Genomic DNA, 21,793 nt, shown 5'->3' with positions numbered 1-21,793 from the left:
TGAAAGCAGAGAACACTATTTCAGCACAAAATAAAGACATACGTAAGAAAATTTTCAACAGAGAAAATATGTAGCTGTCAATATTTTTATATGTTCTTTAAGAAATATTTAAGTCTTTTTTGTGGTAAAGGTTTTGAATAATTCTTGTAAATGTACACTGGCAATAATGTATAGATTTGTTTCGATACATTATAAAAATACACAGAAAATATATTTCAAGTAATACTTATATTCTATTTAGAACATTTAAGCAGAATTCATTTGGAGGTGATCTGCCAAAATTTAAATTACCTTTAAAGTTTAAAAGGGAATGAAAGAAAGAATTTACTATTGCTACGAAGATAACGTTGGCTTACATGAAATAGTCAATGAGAAGACTCTTAGGTTGATCTCTCCAATAATTTTAAGTATCATCTGCTTTATCAAAATATTTTTCTTGTGTCTGTAGCTTTTAAAAATTCTGTTGTTTCTGCTTTCGAGGCTCTTTTCCTTTGTTACATAATAGCCCTCAAATGTGAAATGAAGAACCAGTCAAGAGAGATAGAGTTCATTCTGCTGGGACTGACAGATGACCCACCATTGCAAATTGTGCTTTGTATATTTCTCTTTCTGAACTACATGTTGAGTGTGATGGGGAACTTATCTATCATCCTCCTTACCCTGCTGGATCCCCGCCTCAAGACTCCAATGTATTTTTCCTCCGAAATTTCTCCTTCTTGGAATTCTCACTGACAACAGTCTGTATACCCAGATTCCTGATAACCATAATGACTAAAAACAAAATCATTACCTACAACAGTTGTGCAGCTCAGTTATTCTTCTTCCTCTTATTAGGAGTCACTGAATTTTATTTACTGGCTGCCATGTCTTTTGATCGTTATGTAGCAATCTGCAAACCTCTGCATTACCCGATCATTATGAGCAACAGAGTGTGCTACCAACTTGTACTCAGTTCATGGACAGCTGGCTTTTTGATTACCTTTCCACCTTTGATCTTGGGACTGAAACTGAAATTCTGTGCTTCCAAAGTAATTGATCATTTCATGTGTGACACATCCCCTGTGTTACAGATTTCTTGCACAGACACTCGTTTACTAGAGTTGATTTCATTTGTCTCAGCTGCTGTAACGCTGGCCGCCACTTTGCTGTTAGTGATTCTTTCCTATACGTACATTATTAAAACCATTCTAAAAATCCCCTCTGCTCAGAAAAGAACAAAGGCTTTTTCTACGTGTTCGTCTCACATGATTGTAGTCTCCTTGACTTATGGCAGCTGCATCTTTATTTATGCAAAGCCATCTGCAAAGGAACGAGTGACTTTATCCAAAGGTGTAGCAATTATTTATACCTCTGTTGCCCCTTTATTAAACCCTTTCATATACACCCTAAGGAACCAGCAGGTGAAACAAGCCTTCAAGGATACAATCCAAAAGATTTTCTTTGCATATTTCAAAAAATAAAAAAAGTACTCATGTAAAAATCTTGCAGAAAAAAGAAAATAAGTTTTTAACTTATTGTTTCACTTTACTTAATTTCTCCTTGAATTAATTTTCTCATAACATTAACCAAACCTTCAGCATGATTCACCTTTCCTATTTTCCTTTACGATTAGCATTCTTTACTGTAAGAGAGTAATAGCCCTATCCTCAAGTTTCAACACAAACATTAAATTTACTTTCCAAGACACGGTACTCATTTCCTCAAAAAACAAACAAAATCACCTCCAACAGCCTACTTTAATTACGTATTAATATATCATGCATCGTTCATCTTATTAAATGTAAGTAGTTATTTAATTTAACATCTATTTATTATAGGTTTATCCTATCCTAGCTACTATTCTGGACATAAATATTTTTCCCATTAACATTTCATACCTTGAAGTACAGGAAATAAGTAAGGAAACCAATAAAGACCAAGTTGTATGATTTTTATGATACAGCTATATACGGAATTATTGGGGCATGATAATGAGCATTGAATTATTTTCACGAGTCAGAAATGCAGTTCAGAAAATGGAAATTCTGGTGAGGGTCGTGATATATGGGAAAGACATGGTAAAAGAATGTCTCTGTCATGACTTGAGCAACAGGCACAACCTCTGGGGTACTAGGAAATACTTCCAATGTCACTACCTAGTATTACAAACCTGACAATTCAGAGTGTAGACTTTTGAGCCACTCATCTAGGATTTAAATATGAGTCTGATCCAGTTTCTTAAACTCTCTGTTGCCATGTTTTTCTATTTATAAAATGGCTGTCATCATCATGATCATATTTTCCTTATAAGGCTATTTGAAAATGAAATAGTAGGTATCAAGTTACCCCAGATCTGCACCAAGCACAGCTGGGTCTCTCAGTAAATGTTAGAGGTCCTGGAGGGAAATATTTCATTTGGAATATCATGCAACCATGCTAGAAAAAAAGGCAAGCTTCAAGTCATAAAAAGCTTATGTGGCCTGAAATGCACTAGCACTTAATTTTGTAGGTTCATAGATCTGAAAATTTATAGTGAATGAAAATCACCCACCTGCTTAGCTTATCTGAATACAAATTCCATGTTCTCATCCCTAAAATAACTTTTTAATTTACTTGGAGTAGGTTCTAGAAACATAAACTTGTCTAAAGTGATTTTCTGAGGCATGCGGTTCACGAGAGGTTTTTTGGTGTTTTGTTCTGTTTACAAATCTATGCAATTAAGATAAATATTTCTTTTTTATTTATTTATTTATTTTTTATTGTTGGGGATTCATAGAGGGTACAACAAGCCAGGTTACACTGATTGCAACTGTTAGGCAAAGTCCCTCTTGCAATCATGTCCTGCCCCCATAACGTGTGACACACACCAAGGCCCCACCCCTCTCCCTCCGTCCCTCTTTCTGCTTCCCCCCATAACCTTGTCATTAATTGTCCTCATATCAAAATTGAGTACATAGGATTCATGCTTCTCCATTCTTGTGATGCTTTACTATATAAATATTTCTTTATTAAAAGTGTTGAGAATGGGATCACAGATTTTTAAGTTAGAGATAAAAGTTAGAGAGGTAATGAGTTATTTTGAGAGTTGATATGCAATAATATCAATAAATCTGAAACTCAAGGAAATGGTCCCAGAGATATTTAGACCAAACTGCGGCAAACTGTTGAAAACCTGGGTATTTGGAAAAAGTGAAATGAGATTTTAAAAATCATTCTTGGATTTTTCTCTCTTCTTACTTCTACATAAATGCAAATATGTCTAATGCATTTTAAGCAAGAAATATCATCAATATTCTGTCAGATATAATAATGACCTAAAAAGAAATTCCTAAAATATATGTGGTTACCTATTTATTGTATATAAAAAGCCATCAGAGCGTATGAGTGAAAAAATCTAAGGTGATTGATAATTGAAATATTACCCCTCTGGCCCTGAATAGAAAGAATTTAATTTTGTATTTGCATTCTGATTTGTTGCATGACTTTAAGCCAAACCTATTAACCATCTGCTTTTTCTTAGCAAATAATAATAAATGGTAGATAGTCCATGTTTTTGTACTCAACGTTCCTGAAAACCTCTATTAAAATTAGTAGACTTATATTGGACAAATGATTTGCAAATATTTTTTCTATTCTCTGGATTATCTTTTTGCTTTCTTGATAGTGTCCTTTGGTGCACGAATGTGTCAGTTTTTATAGACTTGAACTTACTTTTTTTTCTTTTCTTGCTCTTGTTTTTGGTGTCATATTAAAGAAATCATTGCCTAATCCAAGATAGAAAATATTTTTTTGTACCTAAAGTTCCTTCTGAGAAATTTAGTGTCAGCTCTTACAAGTAATTAGGTCTTTACTGTCTTTTGAGTTGATTTTTATATGGTGTGAAGTGGAAATAAATTTTTTCTTTTTTCCATGTGCATTCTTTGACATTGTTTGTTGAAAACACTATTATTTTTCTATTGAATGATTCCAGCACCCTTGTGAAAGTCAATAGACCATAAATATGTAGGTCTATTATTAGACTCTCAATTCTATTCCATTGATCTATTTGTCTATTGTTATTATAATATCACATGGTCTTGATTACTATAGTTGGCAATAAATTTTAAAATCTGAGAAAAATATGTCTTCCAATTTTTTCTCTCTTTTTCAATATTGTTTTGGCTCTTTAAGGTCCCTTGTAATTTTGTAAGAATTTTGTTAATAGGATTAACTTGTCCATTTATGCAAAAAAAAAAAAAACTATTGGAACTTTTATAAGGATTGTGCTCCATCTATAGATGTGTGGGGAATATAGTATTTTTGTTAACACTGTTAAGTCTTTCATTCCATGAACATGGGATTTATTTTCATTTATTTAGGTCTTCTTTAATGTCTTTGAAGATTTTTTTGGTATGTCTTGCACTGATTTGGTTATATTTATATAAAATAAACCCCTAACACGTAACAATAAGAAGACCTAAAGCTCAACAACAACAAAAAAGGGGGATTAAGTAGAGTAGATGTAGACATGTAAGCAATAAGAACCTGAAAATAAGGGTATCCATAAGGGACACACTGTACAGTCAAAATCATTAGTTATCAGAGAAATTCAAATCAAAACCACAATGACATACCACCATACAGCCACTGCACAACATGCAGCTAGAACCCTCACACATTTCTCGTGGTAATGCAAAATAGTGCAAGTCCTCAAGAATGTAATGAAAAATTACCTGTGGCCCATAAATTTTACGTATATGAATTGAAAACACATGTTCACAGAAAAACGTATGCAGGAATATTAATATCAACATCATGCATACTGGCCAAGGGAAACAATGTAAATATCCATGAAGCAAGCGATGGATAGATGTGGTATGTATACATATACCTATATACGTGCATACACGTGCGCACCACGGATATTAGTCACCCATAAAAGGGAATGAAGTACTGATGCATGCTACAGACATGCTTTGTACAGGATATAAGGTTCATGCACAGATGAATCTTGAAAACATTATGCTTCAAGATACAAAAGTCCACACACTACATGATTCCATCGTTGTGACACGTTCAGAAGAGGCAACTTTGCAAAGATTGAAGGTAGTTGTATGTACTGGGGGAAAGGGACTGACTGGCTGTTGGATATGAAGTTGTTTTTGAAGTGATAAAAATGTTCTGGAATTATACAGTGGTGATGGAGTACAATTATACAGTGGTGATGGTGTCCAGAATAATATTTTCCTTATAAGGCTATTTGAAAATGAAATACTAACAACCATATAGTCATGCATTTAAAGGAGTCAAATGGTGAATTTTTTGTTACATAAATTTTACCTCATTTAAAACAAAAAGCACTGCCAAAGGGGATCAATTTGTTACTCTCATGCACTCAGAAATTTTCTCTTTAGTGTACTCCAAGCAATAACTCCAGATAATTGTGCAAAAGGAAAGTAGAAGGATGTACAAGGTCTGACCATTAAGTTTGCGAACTTGCCACCATCCACTTACTTTGGCAGCACTGTACAAACTTGGTAAAGTTTCATAACCTCGGTATATCAGTGTCTTACATCTGTGTCCATGTTGACTTGTGGTGGTGTCTTGCTGAGTGGCTTTTGTGTGCTGCACCATGACAGCTCTAATGGTCATTTCAGAAAAAAGAATTCTAAAATTGCTTTGAAGAGTGGACTAGGTGCTGGCGTCAGTGCATGGCTTCCCAAGGGGAGGTGCTTCACCGTTGACTGTAGTGATGTTCAGCAGTGAGGTGTGCAGCACTTTTTCTAGAAATAGTTTATTAACTTAATTGTCAGACCTCATATGTGAAAAAATTTCATTAATTTTTTCTTGCTTTGTTCAGTATCTCTTTTCAGCCATAAATTGGTTCTTAATGTATATCATTTTTGTTGTTTATTGCTGCCTGCAAGACTCACCATCTGCTTCATGTCCTGAGGGGCAAAAGAACTCATCTCATTCTTTTCTCTTTTAGTAATGTTAAATAAGTTTACTCTAAAGCTATTTTAAATTTGGCCTAAAGATTTCTTCAAACATAGTGAAATGTAACCTAATTGAAGTATAAATAGACTGTAACATATTCTGGTACCAGTCTCAGTGTCAGCTAATCACAGGTGCCCAACTGTACAAACCATGTTCGAATAAGGTAAACACCAAGCTGTAACCAGTTCAAATGCTTCTGTACTTCACTTCTGTTTTCAATACATCACTTTTCTTTTTCTATCCATAAATTTTATCTGACTGTGTGCAGCCACAGGGTCATTCTGAACCTATTTGGAGGGCTACCCTATTCACAAGTTACTTGTTGCTTATTAAATTCTGTTAATTAACTTGTGTGAAGTTTTTCCTTCAACAGTAGGATCCACTGTTTTTTTTTTTTTTTTTTTTTTTTTGGCAGTTTTGGCTGGGGCTATTTTTGAACCCACCACCTCGTCTATCGGGCCAGCGCCCTACTCCTTGAGCCACAGGCACCGCCCTTCACTGGTCATTTTAATGTTCACAGATCTTTCCTTCAGTAAGTCTTGCTGTTTTTAGGACATAGTCTTCTCAGCACCTTCTTTGCTTGATGTCCCAAAGAAAGCTAATTTTGTTTCTTTCTTTGTTTTTTGTAGTAGTGATCAAAATGAAACAAAATCACAAGGAAGTTATACCACAGATAACCTGGAAATAATAGTATGTTTGTTAAGGGAAGTATCTGTCAGATCATCCTGACTTCTTAGGTAAAAACCTTGGTAATTCTGAGAAAATTTCTTAAATTCTTTGTCTCTTGTTCTTCGTTTGTTTCATGGACATAAGGGGGAAAATTACCAAATTCGTGGGATTTTCTTTGTTTCACTTAGAACAGTGCTTAGTGCATGTCATTATGAAGAAAATACATAAAATGTAAATGTAGTTAATACAATGTTTGGCATATTGTGAATGGCTATAAATAGAAGCATGTGTGTTGTTAAAATTTCTCTCATAATGGATGCGCATTTAAAAATTTCCTTTCTCATAAAAAAATAGCAGAAATTTAAAAGTGATTTTATTTGACCATTAATTCTTCCCCATGAGACAATCATCCCCTGGAATGATTGGGAACAATAACCCCTGCTTTTCATTGAAAATAGAACTCAGAAGAGATTATTTTTCTGACATCTAATTTTCCATGTTCTCACTCTAGTATATACTTACCCTTTTAAACCTGAATTACACCCTAAAACACAGTTGAGTCCAATTAATAACATTTTATATTTATACATAGCTGTCAAATTTTAATAATTTACTTATTTCATTCTAAAATTAAATGATCATTGAGGTTATCTATGTATTTGCACTTATGACAGTATACACTCTGGCACCTAATGGTATTTATCTATTATTTATAATTTAATACATGAATGTAATATAAAATAATCATTGAGTTTACCTTTTTACTTGAATTTACTCCTGTGTACACTATGGTGCCTAAATGTACATGTAATATTTATAATTTATTATGTAAATATAATTTATTATATTAATGCAGTAATAAAAATAGAACCACAATTCAATCAATAATTAATTCATACCTAATATCATGGGAATAATCAATGATTAAACACATCTCTACCGTCTTTTAGTCTATTGGCCTAAATATTTATTTTCCACTGAGGTGAAACTAGTAGTGTTCTCAGACAATAATTTTATTGAAACATATATGGATACAATTAATGGAATTAATTAAATTATTATAAATATCTTACATTGTATAACTATGACTTTTTCCCAGAATTCTTTCTTTCTATGTGTGTGTATATAACCAACAACATATGCTTCAGTGATATTAAATGAGTATGAAATAGGGAGCTATTGAAGCTACAGTCTTTGGCGATGTAACTCTGAGACATTAGTGAAATTTAAAATTGACTGATATTCTCAACCATTAACAATAGAATAGAATAGACTGAAATAAGAGTGAAGAGAATGTTATGTGCTTGTTTCATGAAATACATGATTCCATATTAAAAGTATGTGTGCTTTTATATGTGTATACATAGGATAGTGATGTTAAATTTATTATATGATTAATGAGAATTAAATAACTTTGAAATCACAGACTATAAAGATAGTTTAAGCTTATATGTTATATTTTGAATAAAATTAGAGCTCTCCATAGGTAGAAAAAAATAAAGTATCTTGGTCAATGACTGCTGTGCAAAACAGGACAAGGGAATACCCAAAAGAAGAAAAGTATTTGCTATTCTTCACATAGACAGGCTAATTATCTTAAATGCTTATGACTTTTAATGATAAAGTAGTAATAAAAGATGAAAACTCTGATAGTAAAATTGAAATGATAAAATGAATGTGTCACCTGTCCCTTTGTATTATAATAAAGTTAGAACTTGATAGTCAATGTAAATTTGAGAATTCCACACAATTCCTTCTGAATATAAACCTGTTTTGAACAATATTAGTAGAAAAGTATATCCCACAATTTCACAAAAATGCTTGATTATAATAAAAAGAACCCTGAAGCTTCAGTTAACAAACTCAGGTTAAAATACTGATTCTGCCTGTTGATAGGGATGATGATATTTCACTTAAATACTAATATTCAATTTTTATAGATAAAGAAAGCAGAATTATTACCTATCTATCCTATTCTTTGTTCACATAGATGACTGATTATATTTACATTATGATAGGCTGTCTAAGACTGAGATGTTTTTAAAGATAAATACTATAATATTTTTCTTTTCTCTATCTTTATATCTCACTTACTGTAGACAGTTACCTAATCCTTCTTAAGGGAATATGAAACATTCACCAAGGTAGAAAAAATTATAGTTCATAAACAGATTTAAAGACTAGTATTCATATAATTTGCATTCTCAGGCCATAATGAAATTAAACTATTAGCCATTAGACCATTTAGACTAATTAGAAATTAGACTATTGGCTACTAGTCTATCTTCTTTTGAAAAGTTTCTGTTCATATTTTTTGGCCACTGTTTTATAGTGTTGTTTGATTTTTTTCTTTCTGATTTGCTTGAGCACTTTATAGATAAGTCCTTTATCAGATGTATTGCATTCAAATATTTTATCCCATGTTGTAGGTTGCTCCATTGTTCATTTCCTTTTAATTTAATCAGGCTCCATTTATTAATTTTTGTTGTTGCAGTAATTTCCTTTAGAGCCTTCTGCACAAATCCTTTCCCTAGGCAACATCTAAGAGTTTTTCCAACATTTTCTTCTAGAATTCTTATGCTTTCATGCCTTAAGTCTGTTATCCATCCTGAATTAATTTTTGTGAATGGTGATTTATATATGTGGCTATTCAATTTTTCCAGCCTGTTTATTGAATAAGAATTCTTCTCCCTAGGGTATGTTATTGGCAGCTTTGTCAAAGATCATATGGCAGTACGAGGATATCTTGGTTTTCTGTTATGATCCATTGGTCTATGTTTCTGTTCTTATGTCAGTACCATGCTGTTTTGGTTATGATAGCCTTGTAACATAGCTTGGTAACATAGCTTAACATCTGGTAAAGTGATGTCTCCAATTATTCCTTTTTGCCTAAGGTTGCTTTGGCTAGTCAGCCTCTTTTCTGGTTCCATATGAAGTATATAATTATATTTTTTGTAGATCTGTGGAAAATGACATTGGTGTTTTAATGGGGATTGCTTTGAATCTGTAGGTCATTCTGGTAGTACAGACATTTTAATAATGTCAATTCTGCTGATCAATGAACGTGATGTATTTTTCCATTTGTTTACATCTTCTGTGATTTCCTTTCTCAGTAATTCATAGTTCTGCCTACAGAGGTCTTTTACATCCCTGGTTAAATATTTTTTTAGGTATTTTATTTTATGTTTTGCTATTGTGAAAGGTATTGAGTCTTTGATTTGATTGTCAGCTTGACTGTTTTGGTGTATTGGAATGCTATTGATTTGCATACATTGAATTTGTATATTGAAGCTCTGATGATTTTATTTACCAGCTTCAGGAATCTCTTAGCATAATATCTGGGATTTTGTAGATATAAGATAGTATCATCAGTAAAGAATAAAAATTTAACCTCTTCCCTACCCATCTGGACAACATTAATTTTATTCTCTTTTCTGATTGCCCTAGCTAGACATTCAATACTATTTTAAATAGAAATGGTGACAGTTGGCAGCTTAGCCTAGTGCCAGATCTAAGTGGGAACGCTTTCAATTTTTCATCATTCAGGATAATGTTGGCTGGGATTTGTCAAGTATGGCTTTTATAATTTTGAGGTATGTTCTGTCAGTGCTTATTTTGTTGAGAGTTCTTATCACAAAATGGTGCTGAATTTTGTCAAATGCTTTCTATGCATCTATTGAGGTGATCATGTGGTCATTGTTTTTGCTTCTGTTTATGTGGGGTATCACGTTTACAGATTTGTGTATATTGAACTATCCTTGCATTCCTAGAATGAAGCCACTTGGTCATGATAGTTATTATTTTTTATTTTTTTGGTGTGCTGAATTCAAAAGAAAATAGACTAATGGCCAAGAAACACAAAAAAGCATTCAACATCTCTAATCATCAAGGAAATGCAAATCAAAACTACAATGAGGTATAACCTAACTTCAGTGAGAATGACTTTCATCAAAAAAAAAAAATCACCAAACAACAGAATGGTGTGGACGCTGAAGGAAAGAAATACTTATGCACTGTTGGTAGGACTGCAAACTTGGATGGAACTGTAGACCATTATTCTATCCCAGAAGCAGAAAAACAAATATCACGTGTTCTTACTTACCAGGAGAAACTAAATAATGGGTACATATGTAAAGTAGTATAATGGACACTGGAAAATAACAATGAGGGAGGTTGGTAGGGGAAAGGCACTAAAAATCACCTATGGTGTACAAAGTACAATATTCAGGTAGTGAGTACACTGAAAGTCCTGACTTTACTACTATACAATTCTTCAAGATAAGAAAAATGTACTTGCAGTGCTGAAATCAATTACAATAAATTATTTAAAAATCAAGAATATTTTTTTAAAAATCCATTAAATTGATAAATGCCTATTGAGGGTAACCAAAGAAAATATGAGAAAAGATGCAAATTACAGATCACAAAAGAAAGAGAAGGCATAGCTAGATCCCACAGACATAAAAAAGATAGAGAGCTCTACAAATACCACATATGCCTAAATTTTAAATCAGGTGAAATGGATCAATTCCTAATGATATAACTACCAGAACTCACTAAAGAAGGCATAGTAACTTGAGTATTCCTTTATCTATTAAATAATTTGAATGTGGTATTGAAACACTCTGAAAATGAAACATCAGGATCAGATGGTTTCACTGGACTGGTGAATGCCACCAAACTTTAAAGAAAGAAATTAATACAAGTCTTCACATCTTTTACATCTGTTCTAGAAAGCAGACAGAAGAGAAAATTAACCAACTCTTTTTATGAGACTGGCATTACCCTTATTTGTGACCAGAAAAATAAATTGCAGACTATAGTCTGATATTTCTCATGAGCGTAGATGCCAACATTTTTAACATTAGATTAGTAACTATGATGTGGCAATATGACAAAAGGACATGATCAAGTTTATCTGACACGGATAACATCTATATAAATATGAACTAACCAAGGACCATTGTGTCAAGGTAGCTTTCAATGGAAACAAATATGTACGAGTAATTACAAATGAATAAGATGACAATATAACAGGAGGACAGAAAAGAGAAATCAACTAATCCTGACTCTGCTAACAGAAGATTTCATAGATTACCTGAACTTGAGATATGTAGAAACTTTTAAAGAAAAGTGTGTGTGTGTGTGTGTGTGTCTGAGAGAGAGAGAAAGAGAGACAGAGAGAGGGACGAGAGAGAGAAGAGAGAGTGAGAGAGACCAGCAGTTACAAGAAACAGTGACCAATCTGATGAAGTCAGAGCAAAGAATCTACATTCTGGAAAAGATACCATGTACTTGGTTCTCTAAGAGTAAGAAAAGGAGAAATAACTCCTTCCCCAGGGCTGTCCCAATAATTTTTTGCATTAATGGAAATTTCCTACAATCTATGTTATCCAATTCATTATCCACAAGCCACATTTGACTATTGAAAAGTTGTATCATAATTAGTGAAACTGAAGAAATAAATTTGACTTATTTAATCGTAATTAATTCATATTTAAATTTAAATAGTCACATGTGTGACCTATGCTGTGTAATTCAGAATCTAGCAAGGATGACATCTGCTTAGCAATTGAAATAGGATTACTATTGCAATGATAAAGCATAAGTCATTATGGAAACATGAGAATTTGGGGAAAAATCACAGAATCAACACTGCAAAACAGCGTAAAATTGAAGTAGAATTGGCAGGTGAGTAGAAGTGAATTGATGAGCCTCATCCAGCAGCCAGAAGAATATGTGCAAATGCCCTGAAGGGGAAGGAAAGGTATTAGTTTATCAAAACAAATAAATAAATAAATCACAGGTATCCTGAAATGGAAAAAGTGAGAGATGAGAATAGATAGTATAAAATGTGTGAGTCAAATCTTACAGGATTTTTGTCTTGTTAAAATTATATACTTTATGTGGCGGGCACTAAGAAACTTTTTTTAACCTGAAAAGTGAGACATAGGAGGAGTATGTCAAATCAAGGTTAAATATATATATATATATATATATATATATATATATATATATATATATATATAATATTTATATAAAAGAGAGATAGACATATATATGGTGTTTTAAATATATATAATATTTCAGTATATTGACTTTCATTCCAAAGTAAAAGACTGCATGTAGACATTTTCTCCCGTGGCAGAATAGTTTATTTTTTATTTTTATTTCATTTTTAATTAAAATCAAAATTGTGTACAATTATAGGGAACAATGTGATGATTTGATATACAATGTGGAATGTTTAAACCAAACTGAATAACATATGCATCACCTCACTTATTTATTTATTTGTTTGTTTGTTTATTTTTTTGCAGTTTTTGGCTGGGGCTGGGTTTGAACCTGCCACCTCCGGCATATGGGGCCGGTGCCCTACTCCTTTGAGCCACAGGCACTGCCCACTTATTTATTTTTTGGATAAGATCATACCTAATTTGCACAATGCAACGGTATCTTTCAAAATAACTAAGAGTAAATTTTAAATTTTAAATGTTAAATACATGTATATCTTATAAGAACTCTGGGCTAGAGATAGTACTAACACAGGATGACAAATCATTGGTGCTCTGAGGAACTTAATGTACTCTCTCAAATTGTCTCTAGCCTAATGGTGTGAGGAAAGTTGGCTCCACATTATAACGACAACAAAAAGAAATCTATATTTCACATAAAAATAAATTCTGGGTAGATTAAAGGTATAAGTGTAAAAGAAAAACATGTTTGTGTAAATTTCAGATACGTAGAAAAGGATGTTCTAAGAAAAATAGGCTACAAGAGTTCATGGTAAGCTGTCTAATCTTTCAGTGTTGAACCACCTTATAAAAAGTTAAAAAGTAAGGATATCTCTGAAAACATGCTATAACAGATAAGACAAAACAAGGATTTAATTCATAATATCTCTGACTAATAAATACTACAGTAAATCCAATGGAAAGTAAACAAAGCTTATCAGTAGGTAATTCATGGTCAAGAATATTAAAATATTTTTAAATTCAATCTTTCTGTTAAAAGGTGAATACGAAATTTTAAAAATATATAACATTTATATACTCAGCATTTATTATACCTGGACTACTCTGCTAAGCACTTTATTTATTTATTTATTTATTTTTATTGTTGGGGATTCATTGAGGGTACAATAAGCCAGGTTACACTGATTGCAATTGTTACATAAAGTCCCTCTTGCAATCATGTCTTGCCCCCATAAAGTGTGACACACACCAAGGCCCCACCCCCCTCCCTCTGTCCCTCTTTCTGCTTTTCCTCCCCCCCCATAACCTTAATTGTCATTAATTGTCCTCATATCAAAATTGAGTACATAGGATTCATGCTTCTCCATTCTGTGATGCTTTACTAAGAATAATGTCTTCCACTTCCATCTAGGTTAATAGAAGGATGTAAAGTCTCCATTTTTTTTAATAGCTGAATAGCCATGGTATACATATACCACAGTTTGTTAATCCATTCCTGGGTTGGTGGGCATTTCGGCTGTTTCCACATTTTGGCGATTGTAAATTGAGCTGCAATAAACAGTCTAGTACAAGTGTCCTTATGATAAAAGGATTTTTTTCCTTCTGGGTAGATGCCCAGTAATGGGATTGCAGGATCAAATGGGAGGTCTAGCTTGAGTGCTTTGAGGTTTCTCCATACTTCCTTCCAGAAAGGTTGTACTAGTTTGCAGTCCCACCAGCAGTGTAAAAGTGTTCCCTTCTCTCCACATCCACGCCAGCATCTGCAGTTTTGAGATTTGGGCCATTCTCACTGGGGTTAGATGATATCTCAGGGTTGTTTTGATTTACATTTCTCTAATATAAAGAGATGATGAACATTTTTTTCATGTGTTTGTTAGCCATTCGTCTGTCATCTTTAGAGAAGGTTCTATTCATGTCTCTTGCCCATTGATATATGGGATTGTTGGCTTTTTTCATGTGGATTAACTTGAGTTCTCTATAGATCCTAGTTATCAAGATTTTGTCTGATTGAAAATATGCAAATATCCTTTCCCATTGTGTAGGTTGTCTCTTTGCTTTGGTTGTTGTCTCAGTAGCTGTACAGAAGCTTTTCAGTTTAATGAAGTCCCATTTGTTTATTTTTGTTGTTGCATTTGCCATGGCAGTCTTCTTCATGAAGTCTTTCCCCAGGCCAGTATCTTCCAGTGTTTTTCCCATGCTTTCTTGGAGGATTTTTATTGTTTCATGCCTTAAGTTTAAGTCCTTTATCCATCTTGAATCAATTTTTGTGAGTGGGGAAAGGTGTGGGTCCAGTTTCAGGCTTTTACATGTAGACATCCAGTTCTCCCAACACCATTTATTGAATAGGGAGTCTTTCCCCCAAGGTATGTTCTTGTTTGGTTTATCAAAGATTAGGTGGTTGTAAGATGTTAGTTTCATTTCTTGGTTTTCAATTCCATTCCAAGTGTCTATGTCTCTGTTTTTGTGCCAGTACCATGCTGTCTTGACCACTATGGCTTTGTAATACAGACTAAAATCTGGTATGCTGATGCCCCCAGCTTTATTTTTATTACTAAGAACTGCCTTAGCTATACGGGGTTTTTTCCAATTCCATACAAAACACAGAATCATTTACTCCAAATCTTGAAAGTACGATGTTGGTATTTTGATAGGAAAGGCATGGAATAGGTAGATTGCTTTGGGAAGTATAGACATTTTAACAATGTTGATTCTTCCCAGCCATGAGCATGGTATGTTCTTCCATTTGTTAATATCCTCTGCTATTTCCTTTCTGAGGATTTCATAATTTTCTTTATAGAGGTCCTTCACCTCCTTCGTTAGGTATATTCCTAGGTATTTCATTTTCTTTGAAACTATGGTGAAGGGAGTTGTGTCCTTAATTAGTTTCTCATCTTGACTGTTATTGGTGTATACAAAGGCTACTGACTTGTGGACATTGATTTTATATCCTGAAACATTACTGTATTTTTTGATGACTTCTAGGAGTCTTGTGGTTGAGTCTTTGGGGTTCTCTAAGTATAAGATCATGTCGTCAGCAAAGAGGGAGAGTTTGACCTCCTCTGCTCCCATTTGGATTCCCTTTATTTCCTTGTCTTGCCTAATTGTATTGGCTAGAACTTCCAGCACTATGTTGAATACATTATACCATTCAATATTGACACTATTGTGTGAGTTAGGACTATTGGTCTTTATGAGTAAGGAAACTGATGCTCAGAAGGGTTAAATAAATTTTGTATGTTTAAAAGAAATTGACACTCTTTAACCTCAAATGCCAGACATTTTTGATCTGGTTTTTAATATTAAATTAATTATAACAAATTTTTTAAAATCTGTTTATAAAACTTTTTTTTATTATTGAGATAGAGTCTTACTCTTTTGCCCAAGCTTGAGTGCCAGGGCATCAGTGTAACTCACAGCAACCTCAAACTCCTGGGTTCAAGTGAGGTTCCTGTCTCAGCCTCCCAAGTAGCTGGGAGTTTAGGCGGCCTCTAAAAAGCCAGGTTAATTTTTGCTATTTTTAGTAGAGATGGGGTCTCACTCTTACTTAGGCTGATCTCAGCTCAAGAGAACCCACTTCCTCCCTTCCCAAAGTGCTAGGATTATAGGCATGAGTCACCATGTCCAGCCTGTAAAACCTTAAAGTAATCTATAACAGTCAATGCTGGTTAGGATGCAATGAAATGAAAAGGGTTCATTTATTTTTTTTAATTTTTTTAAATTTAACTTAATTATTTTAATTATTACAAAGTGGGAATGGTTAATGGATGCATAAATAGAGTTATATAGAATGAACAATATTTGCTTGCATAACAAAGAGTTTGCATCTATCAAAATTTACTGCTTACATGTATGTCATACCAATACTTGTATATATGCAAATGAATATAATTCCATTTGTAACAATATAATTCCATAAATTTAATCTATAATAAAATTTTTAAATTGTGTACAGGTCTCCTCTGATATTTTATGCAGTTGTTACAAAAGGATGATTTCTGTTTAGAAAGTTTGACAAGAAATGATATCTGGTATATGTTGTTAACTAAGAAAAAAAGATTGCAGAATATTGTATTTTGTGTAGTAAAATAACATTGCTATACAAAGAAAGCATCTCTTTGAATGTGTAAATATGACTATGTTTGTGGGTGAATATGTAGAAAAAATACCAAGCAGAGTACACTATAAATGTTTAATATTGATAAATTTGAAGATTTGAGGGAAAATGGAGATTTGTTGGAAACATAGGGCTATTCCATATGTCACTATATACTACTGTGACACTTGATTCTCATAACTTTGAGCGTATTTTAATTTTTTAATTAAAAATCAAAAGCTGAATTTTCAAGTACTTTTCTTATTTTTGAAGATTTTAAAATGCTTTCTTTAGTTATTCATTCTGCTTTGTGATGAGGGAGATGTATAAATAAATAAAATGATGGTACTACCCTCAAGGAAATGTCCACCTTGGAGTAATTCAGCCTTGAGTTTAACCCCACAGGACTTGAGAATGAATTATCTCCTGAGTCCAGACTGAGTGCCATGCGCATATTAAGAAAATTAAGTACAGCCAAAGGAAACCAGGCTGTATAAACTCATCGGTACATTTTTGCGTTTATCTTGCTATATTGCTTGGCTTTCCAAAAAGGTATGTCATGACATCACAACATCTCTTGAATTTATTTCTCCTTGCATCCTTCCTTTCTTCACTTTAGTTTCTCAGGGATTTATATAGTAACAAGAGAAGGTAAAATTGTAGTACTCAATCATTCATTTATCCAGAGAGCTTTGAATGGTTTTATATTCCGGTTTCTTAAATAGGTATTTTCTAAAAATTGTAGGATTATAATAGTAGCTTCTTGGAGTGTGGGACAAAGCAATGTTTGTGTTTTTATGAAAAGATAAAAGAGGAATTGATTTTATCTAATAATAGAGGTTGTTAAAAATCATATATGCAATTCAACCTGTATTTTCAACATGAGAGGCTTTCATGTTATAGACAGAGGCAAGAAGGTAAATGATTAAAAAAAGTCTCCTAAAGACTATTATGAATGCCTTAAATTTTACATTTTAAGCAAATCAACCGTTAAATCTATGATTATATTTCTGATTGGTATCATCAGACTGTGTGTTCAGTACTTATCAATAAATTAACAAATTGACAGATTTTTGCCTTTCTCCTAGCCAAAAGTTTATTTTATTGAAATAAATTATAGGCATCCCTAAATTATTCCTTTGACATATATATTCTTATTAATTTTATATTTCAATATGTTTCAACCATTGTTGAAACCATAGTAACAATCTCTGCCTTTTGTTCTGTCAGTTTTTCTGATATGCTAGTGACAAAAAAAAAAAAAGTGCGTATTCCTAAAGGAAGAGAATCTATGGTTAGAAAAGTAAAATACAAAGTAGAAAAAAATGTACAATAACAGCTTTGATCCTTATCACCTCCTGAGTGGCCAGTTCATAGTACAGAAAGAAAATACTATGACAAATACTAAAAACTGGCAGAATGCTGTCTGCTAAGGGAAGGACAGAGTATGACAGATTACATTTCAAAGCTTGCAATTTCTGTAAAGTAAATCCTCAAAACAAATTATTCTAATTATTTACTCTTTAGGAAAAGAAACAATTGTGATATTTTGGTATCAAAAACTCCCTACAAGTTTTTTTATGCCTTTCAGGTATTATTATTATTTTTTTTTTTGTGGTTTTTGGCCGGGGCTAGGTTTGAACCTGCCACCTCTGGCATATGGGACCGGCGCCCTACTCCTTGAAGCCACAGGCGCCGCCCTCCTTTCAGGTATTTTTAAGAGTAAAAACCTGATTGAATTTATTTTAAAAAGTCAATTTTTAATTTGAATAACAAACAAAAGTGATATAAATTGATTAGTATGTTGTAGAACTATAGTAGAACCTCTGTAAGTTGACCACCAAGGAACTGTAACAAAATGGTCAATATATGGAGTTGGTCAACGAAAGGAACTAGGTCTGTTGTACTGACACGGACATGTGGTGCATGTCTGGTCTATGAAAATTAGGTCAACGTAAAGAGGTGGTCAATGTAGGGAGGTGGTCAAATATGGAATTCTACTGTATGTCTATTATCTACATATTGTTAACTTATTTGGCCCCCTCTTCCTTTTTCATAAATTAAGAACTTTTACTCTCATTTACAACCACAGCTCTCTACTACTATATTCTGTGATTTCAAACATGTTTATTTCTGTCAGGCATATTTAAAAGAATATATATTAAGAATAAAAATAATCATAGCTACTAGTAAGTTCAGGAATTGTGATTAGGTCATTGATTTTCGCCAATGAAATTTGTAAGTTTGCAAATAACATCAGAATTCAAACTTAAAATTAGATATTTCAGTCCTTAAAGTACATAATCTTAGAAACCGATAAACGGTCTCAATATCCAAACTACAGACATAATTAAAAAATATTGTTGTAGAGATCTAGAACTTGTAGATATAAGGACATATCAAAATTTGATTATATGGAGAGGCGTTATGTAAAACCACTGGTGAGGAGACTTGTAACATAGATCTATGAATAAACATTTCCCTTTCAACAGACGATGTGTATGATTTCTATGAATGAATGGATGTTGCAGAAATTCTTACAAGGATAAAGATCCATGGCTTCTTTTCATTGGTGCTATTAATAGCAACATTTAAAATGTTAATTCCTTCACGTTTCACTTATTCTTTTTTGTTGTTATTTTTCACCAATAGATTTTGTTCAAGGAAAAAAAATATTATGAGAAACCACACGATGATCACAGAATTTGTACTCTTGGGCATATCGGGCAGCCCAGAGCTTCAGGTTATAATTTTTATCTTTTTACTTATAACTTACATATTAAGCATCACTGGAAACCTAACCATCATCACCCTTACCTTAATAGATTCTCATCTAAAGACTCCCATGTATTACTTCCTCCGGAATTTCTCCTTCTTAGAAATCACATTCACCAGTGTTTCCATCCCCAGATTTTTGGGAGCAATCATTACTAAAGACAAGACCATTTCCTATAACAGCTGCTTAGCTCAATTGTTTTTCTTCATCTGCACGGGTGTGTCTGAATTTTTTCTTCTGACTGCCATGTCTTATGATCGATACGTTGCCATCTGCAAGCCTCTTCATTACACCACCATCATGAACAAGAAAATTTGTAGCTTGCTTGTCGTTAGTTCATGGCTGGGAGGATTTATGACCATTTTTCCACCACTCATGCTGATCCTCAAGTTAGACTTTTGTGCTTCCAATGTCATTGATCACTTCTCTTGTGACTATTTCCCTATTTTGCAACTCTCGTGCTCAGATACATGGCTTCTAGAGATGATTGGCTTTTACTTTGCTTTTGTCACTCTGCTGTTCACACTGGCATTAGTGATTCTGTCCTACATATGCATCGCTTGCACCATTGTGAGAATTCCATCGGCCAGTCAAAGGAAAAAGGCTTTCTCCACTTGCTCCTCTCACATGATTGTCATCTCCATCTCTTATGGAAGCTGCATATTCATGTATGTCAAGCCTTCGGCCAAAGAAAGAGCATCACTGACCAAAGGTGTAGCTATTCTCAACACTTCAATAGCCCCCATGCTGAACCCTTTTATTTACACTCTGAGAAACCAGCAAGTAAAAGAAGCTTTCAAAACCTTGGTTCATAAAGTAGTGTTTCATCGAAACAAATGAGAGTACATGCTCACATGATTGAATGCCACTGTGAAGTACTGAGCTCTTTTGCTTCAGCTTTGTTTTAACCTGAAAGTGACTAAGTATTCTCTTCCTTTTAATATGATCTGTAGGTTCAGTGTAATCATTGGTTTATGATTTTGAATGGAAAACCATTGACTAAAACATGAATCACTTTTCTGGTTATCTAAATAAAAAGAATGTTTTACACTATAAATGTTTTTAAAAAGTAAACACTTTAAATACACTAAATCTTAAAATGTCTATTTTATGTTACAATATAGCAGTTTCTTTTTTAAAAGTTCTACAATATATGAAATAAATATCTATAACAAATATATTCTCCTCCATATCTTCCCATTCATCTAAGGAACTTGGGTGTTTATTTTCCTACTCACAAGTAACTTGAAATTCGTATTCTTCTCCATTTCATAGTTATGCTGAAGGCATGTGCTATATCAGGCTTTATGTGTTCTCCTATTCATCTGTATTTGGTTTTGGAAATATATAAAAATATAAATTTAATATTTACACAGTGATCATTTTCTTTTGTAACCTAAAAATCTGATAGGAATTTTCTAAGTACTAAGTCTTCTGTAGAGAGAATTCATTCTGTGCCATACACCAGAATAGATTTGTCTGTTACTGTATCTTATGGCAATATAGACATGGTTATCTCTTTTGTATAAATGTCTAAAATGATGTACAGGAATATTTTCCTAAGATCATAAGGCTAGTAGTTAGTATGATAGCCTGATTTAAAAGAAACAAACAAACTGGAACACTACTCTGCTCTATTTTTATGTATTAGGGAGACTCTTAAAGACCTTGAAATCTTGCTTAGCTTTTACTAAAGACTTGCAAAATTTATAGGCTTTTTTTAGTGACATTACCTTATTTGGCATGATAATACTAGTATAGTCTAGTTGGAAAGGGACTAACTCCTAAAATTATATTTGGCATATAACTTATAACCTTAATTAATCAGAACAAGGAATCTTCAACTGTCATTACTGGCAAGCAATAGAATGAGCAGGAGAAAAATTATATGTAGTGTTGGCAGTATTATGGGAGTAAAAGTTGTTATGAGAAGTCAGATTAAAAAATAATAAATATATTAGATGTATTCAGTACAATGTAGGACTAATATTTTAAAAAGTGTATTATTATTAGCATTTTGCTTTAGGAATGGAGATATCAGATTATTATTACTAACTGAAAAAATGATGGCAAGAAAAAAATGTTCACACTTGTTATTTTCTTTTCTGTCTCATTGGACGCTGTCTCCCAAGCTTCCTTGTTCAATCTACCTACTAATGTGCATTACAGTTTATATTCCTTAGTGTTTTGTGTTCATTCTTCCTTTGGCGACTTTGATTTGCTGTGTTAGGCCCCTTGAGCCAGAGGCAGAGAGAATAGATAAGCATTAAGTAGCTTGTGCTACTCACAATCTATAAAGAAACCACACCACAAACTTAAAATACC

General features: G+C 33.0%; 1 protein-coding gene and 1 pseudogene across 1 annotated transcript; both read left to right on the top strand.

Annotated features, from left to right (window-relative positions):
- Positions 1-519: 519 nt before the first annotated feature.
- On the top strand, positions 520-1,460 carry LOC128562319 (olfactory receptor 6C6-like; annotated as a pseudogene).
- A 17,909-nt stretch (positions 1,461-19,369) lies between these two features.
- Positions 19,370-20,308, top strand: LOC128562272 (olfactory receptor 6C3-like). Its single transcript, XM_053557062.1, has one exon. The coding sequence runs from the start codon at positions 19,370-19,372 to the stop codon at positions 20,306-20,308; it is 939 nt and encodes a 312-aa protein (XP_053413037.1).
- The last annotated feature ends 1,485 nt before the right edge of the window (positions 20,309-21,793 follow it).

Source organism: Nycticebus coucang, chromosome 12 (genome assembly GCF_027406575.1).
Source record: "Nycticebus coucang isolate mNycCou1 chromosome 12, mNycCou1.pri, whole genome shotgun sequence".
NCBI classification, from domain to species: Eukaryota; Metazoa; Chordata; class Mammalia; order Primates; family Lorisidae; genus Nycticebus; species Nycticebus coucang.
This window is presented reverse-complemented; position numbering and strand designations above follow the sequence as displayed.

What these genes read in the sequence shown, in the direction of transcription:
- LOC128562272 (XM_053557062.1), top strand. Translation starts at nt 19,370, where the DNA reads ATGAGAAACCACACGATGATCACAGAATTTGTACTCTTGGGCATATCG.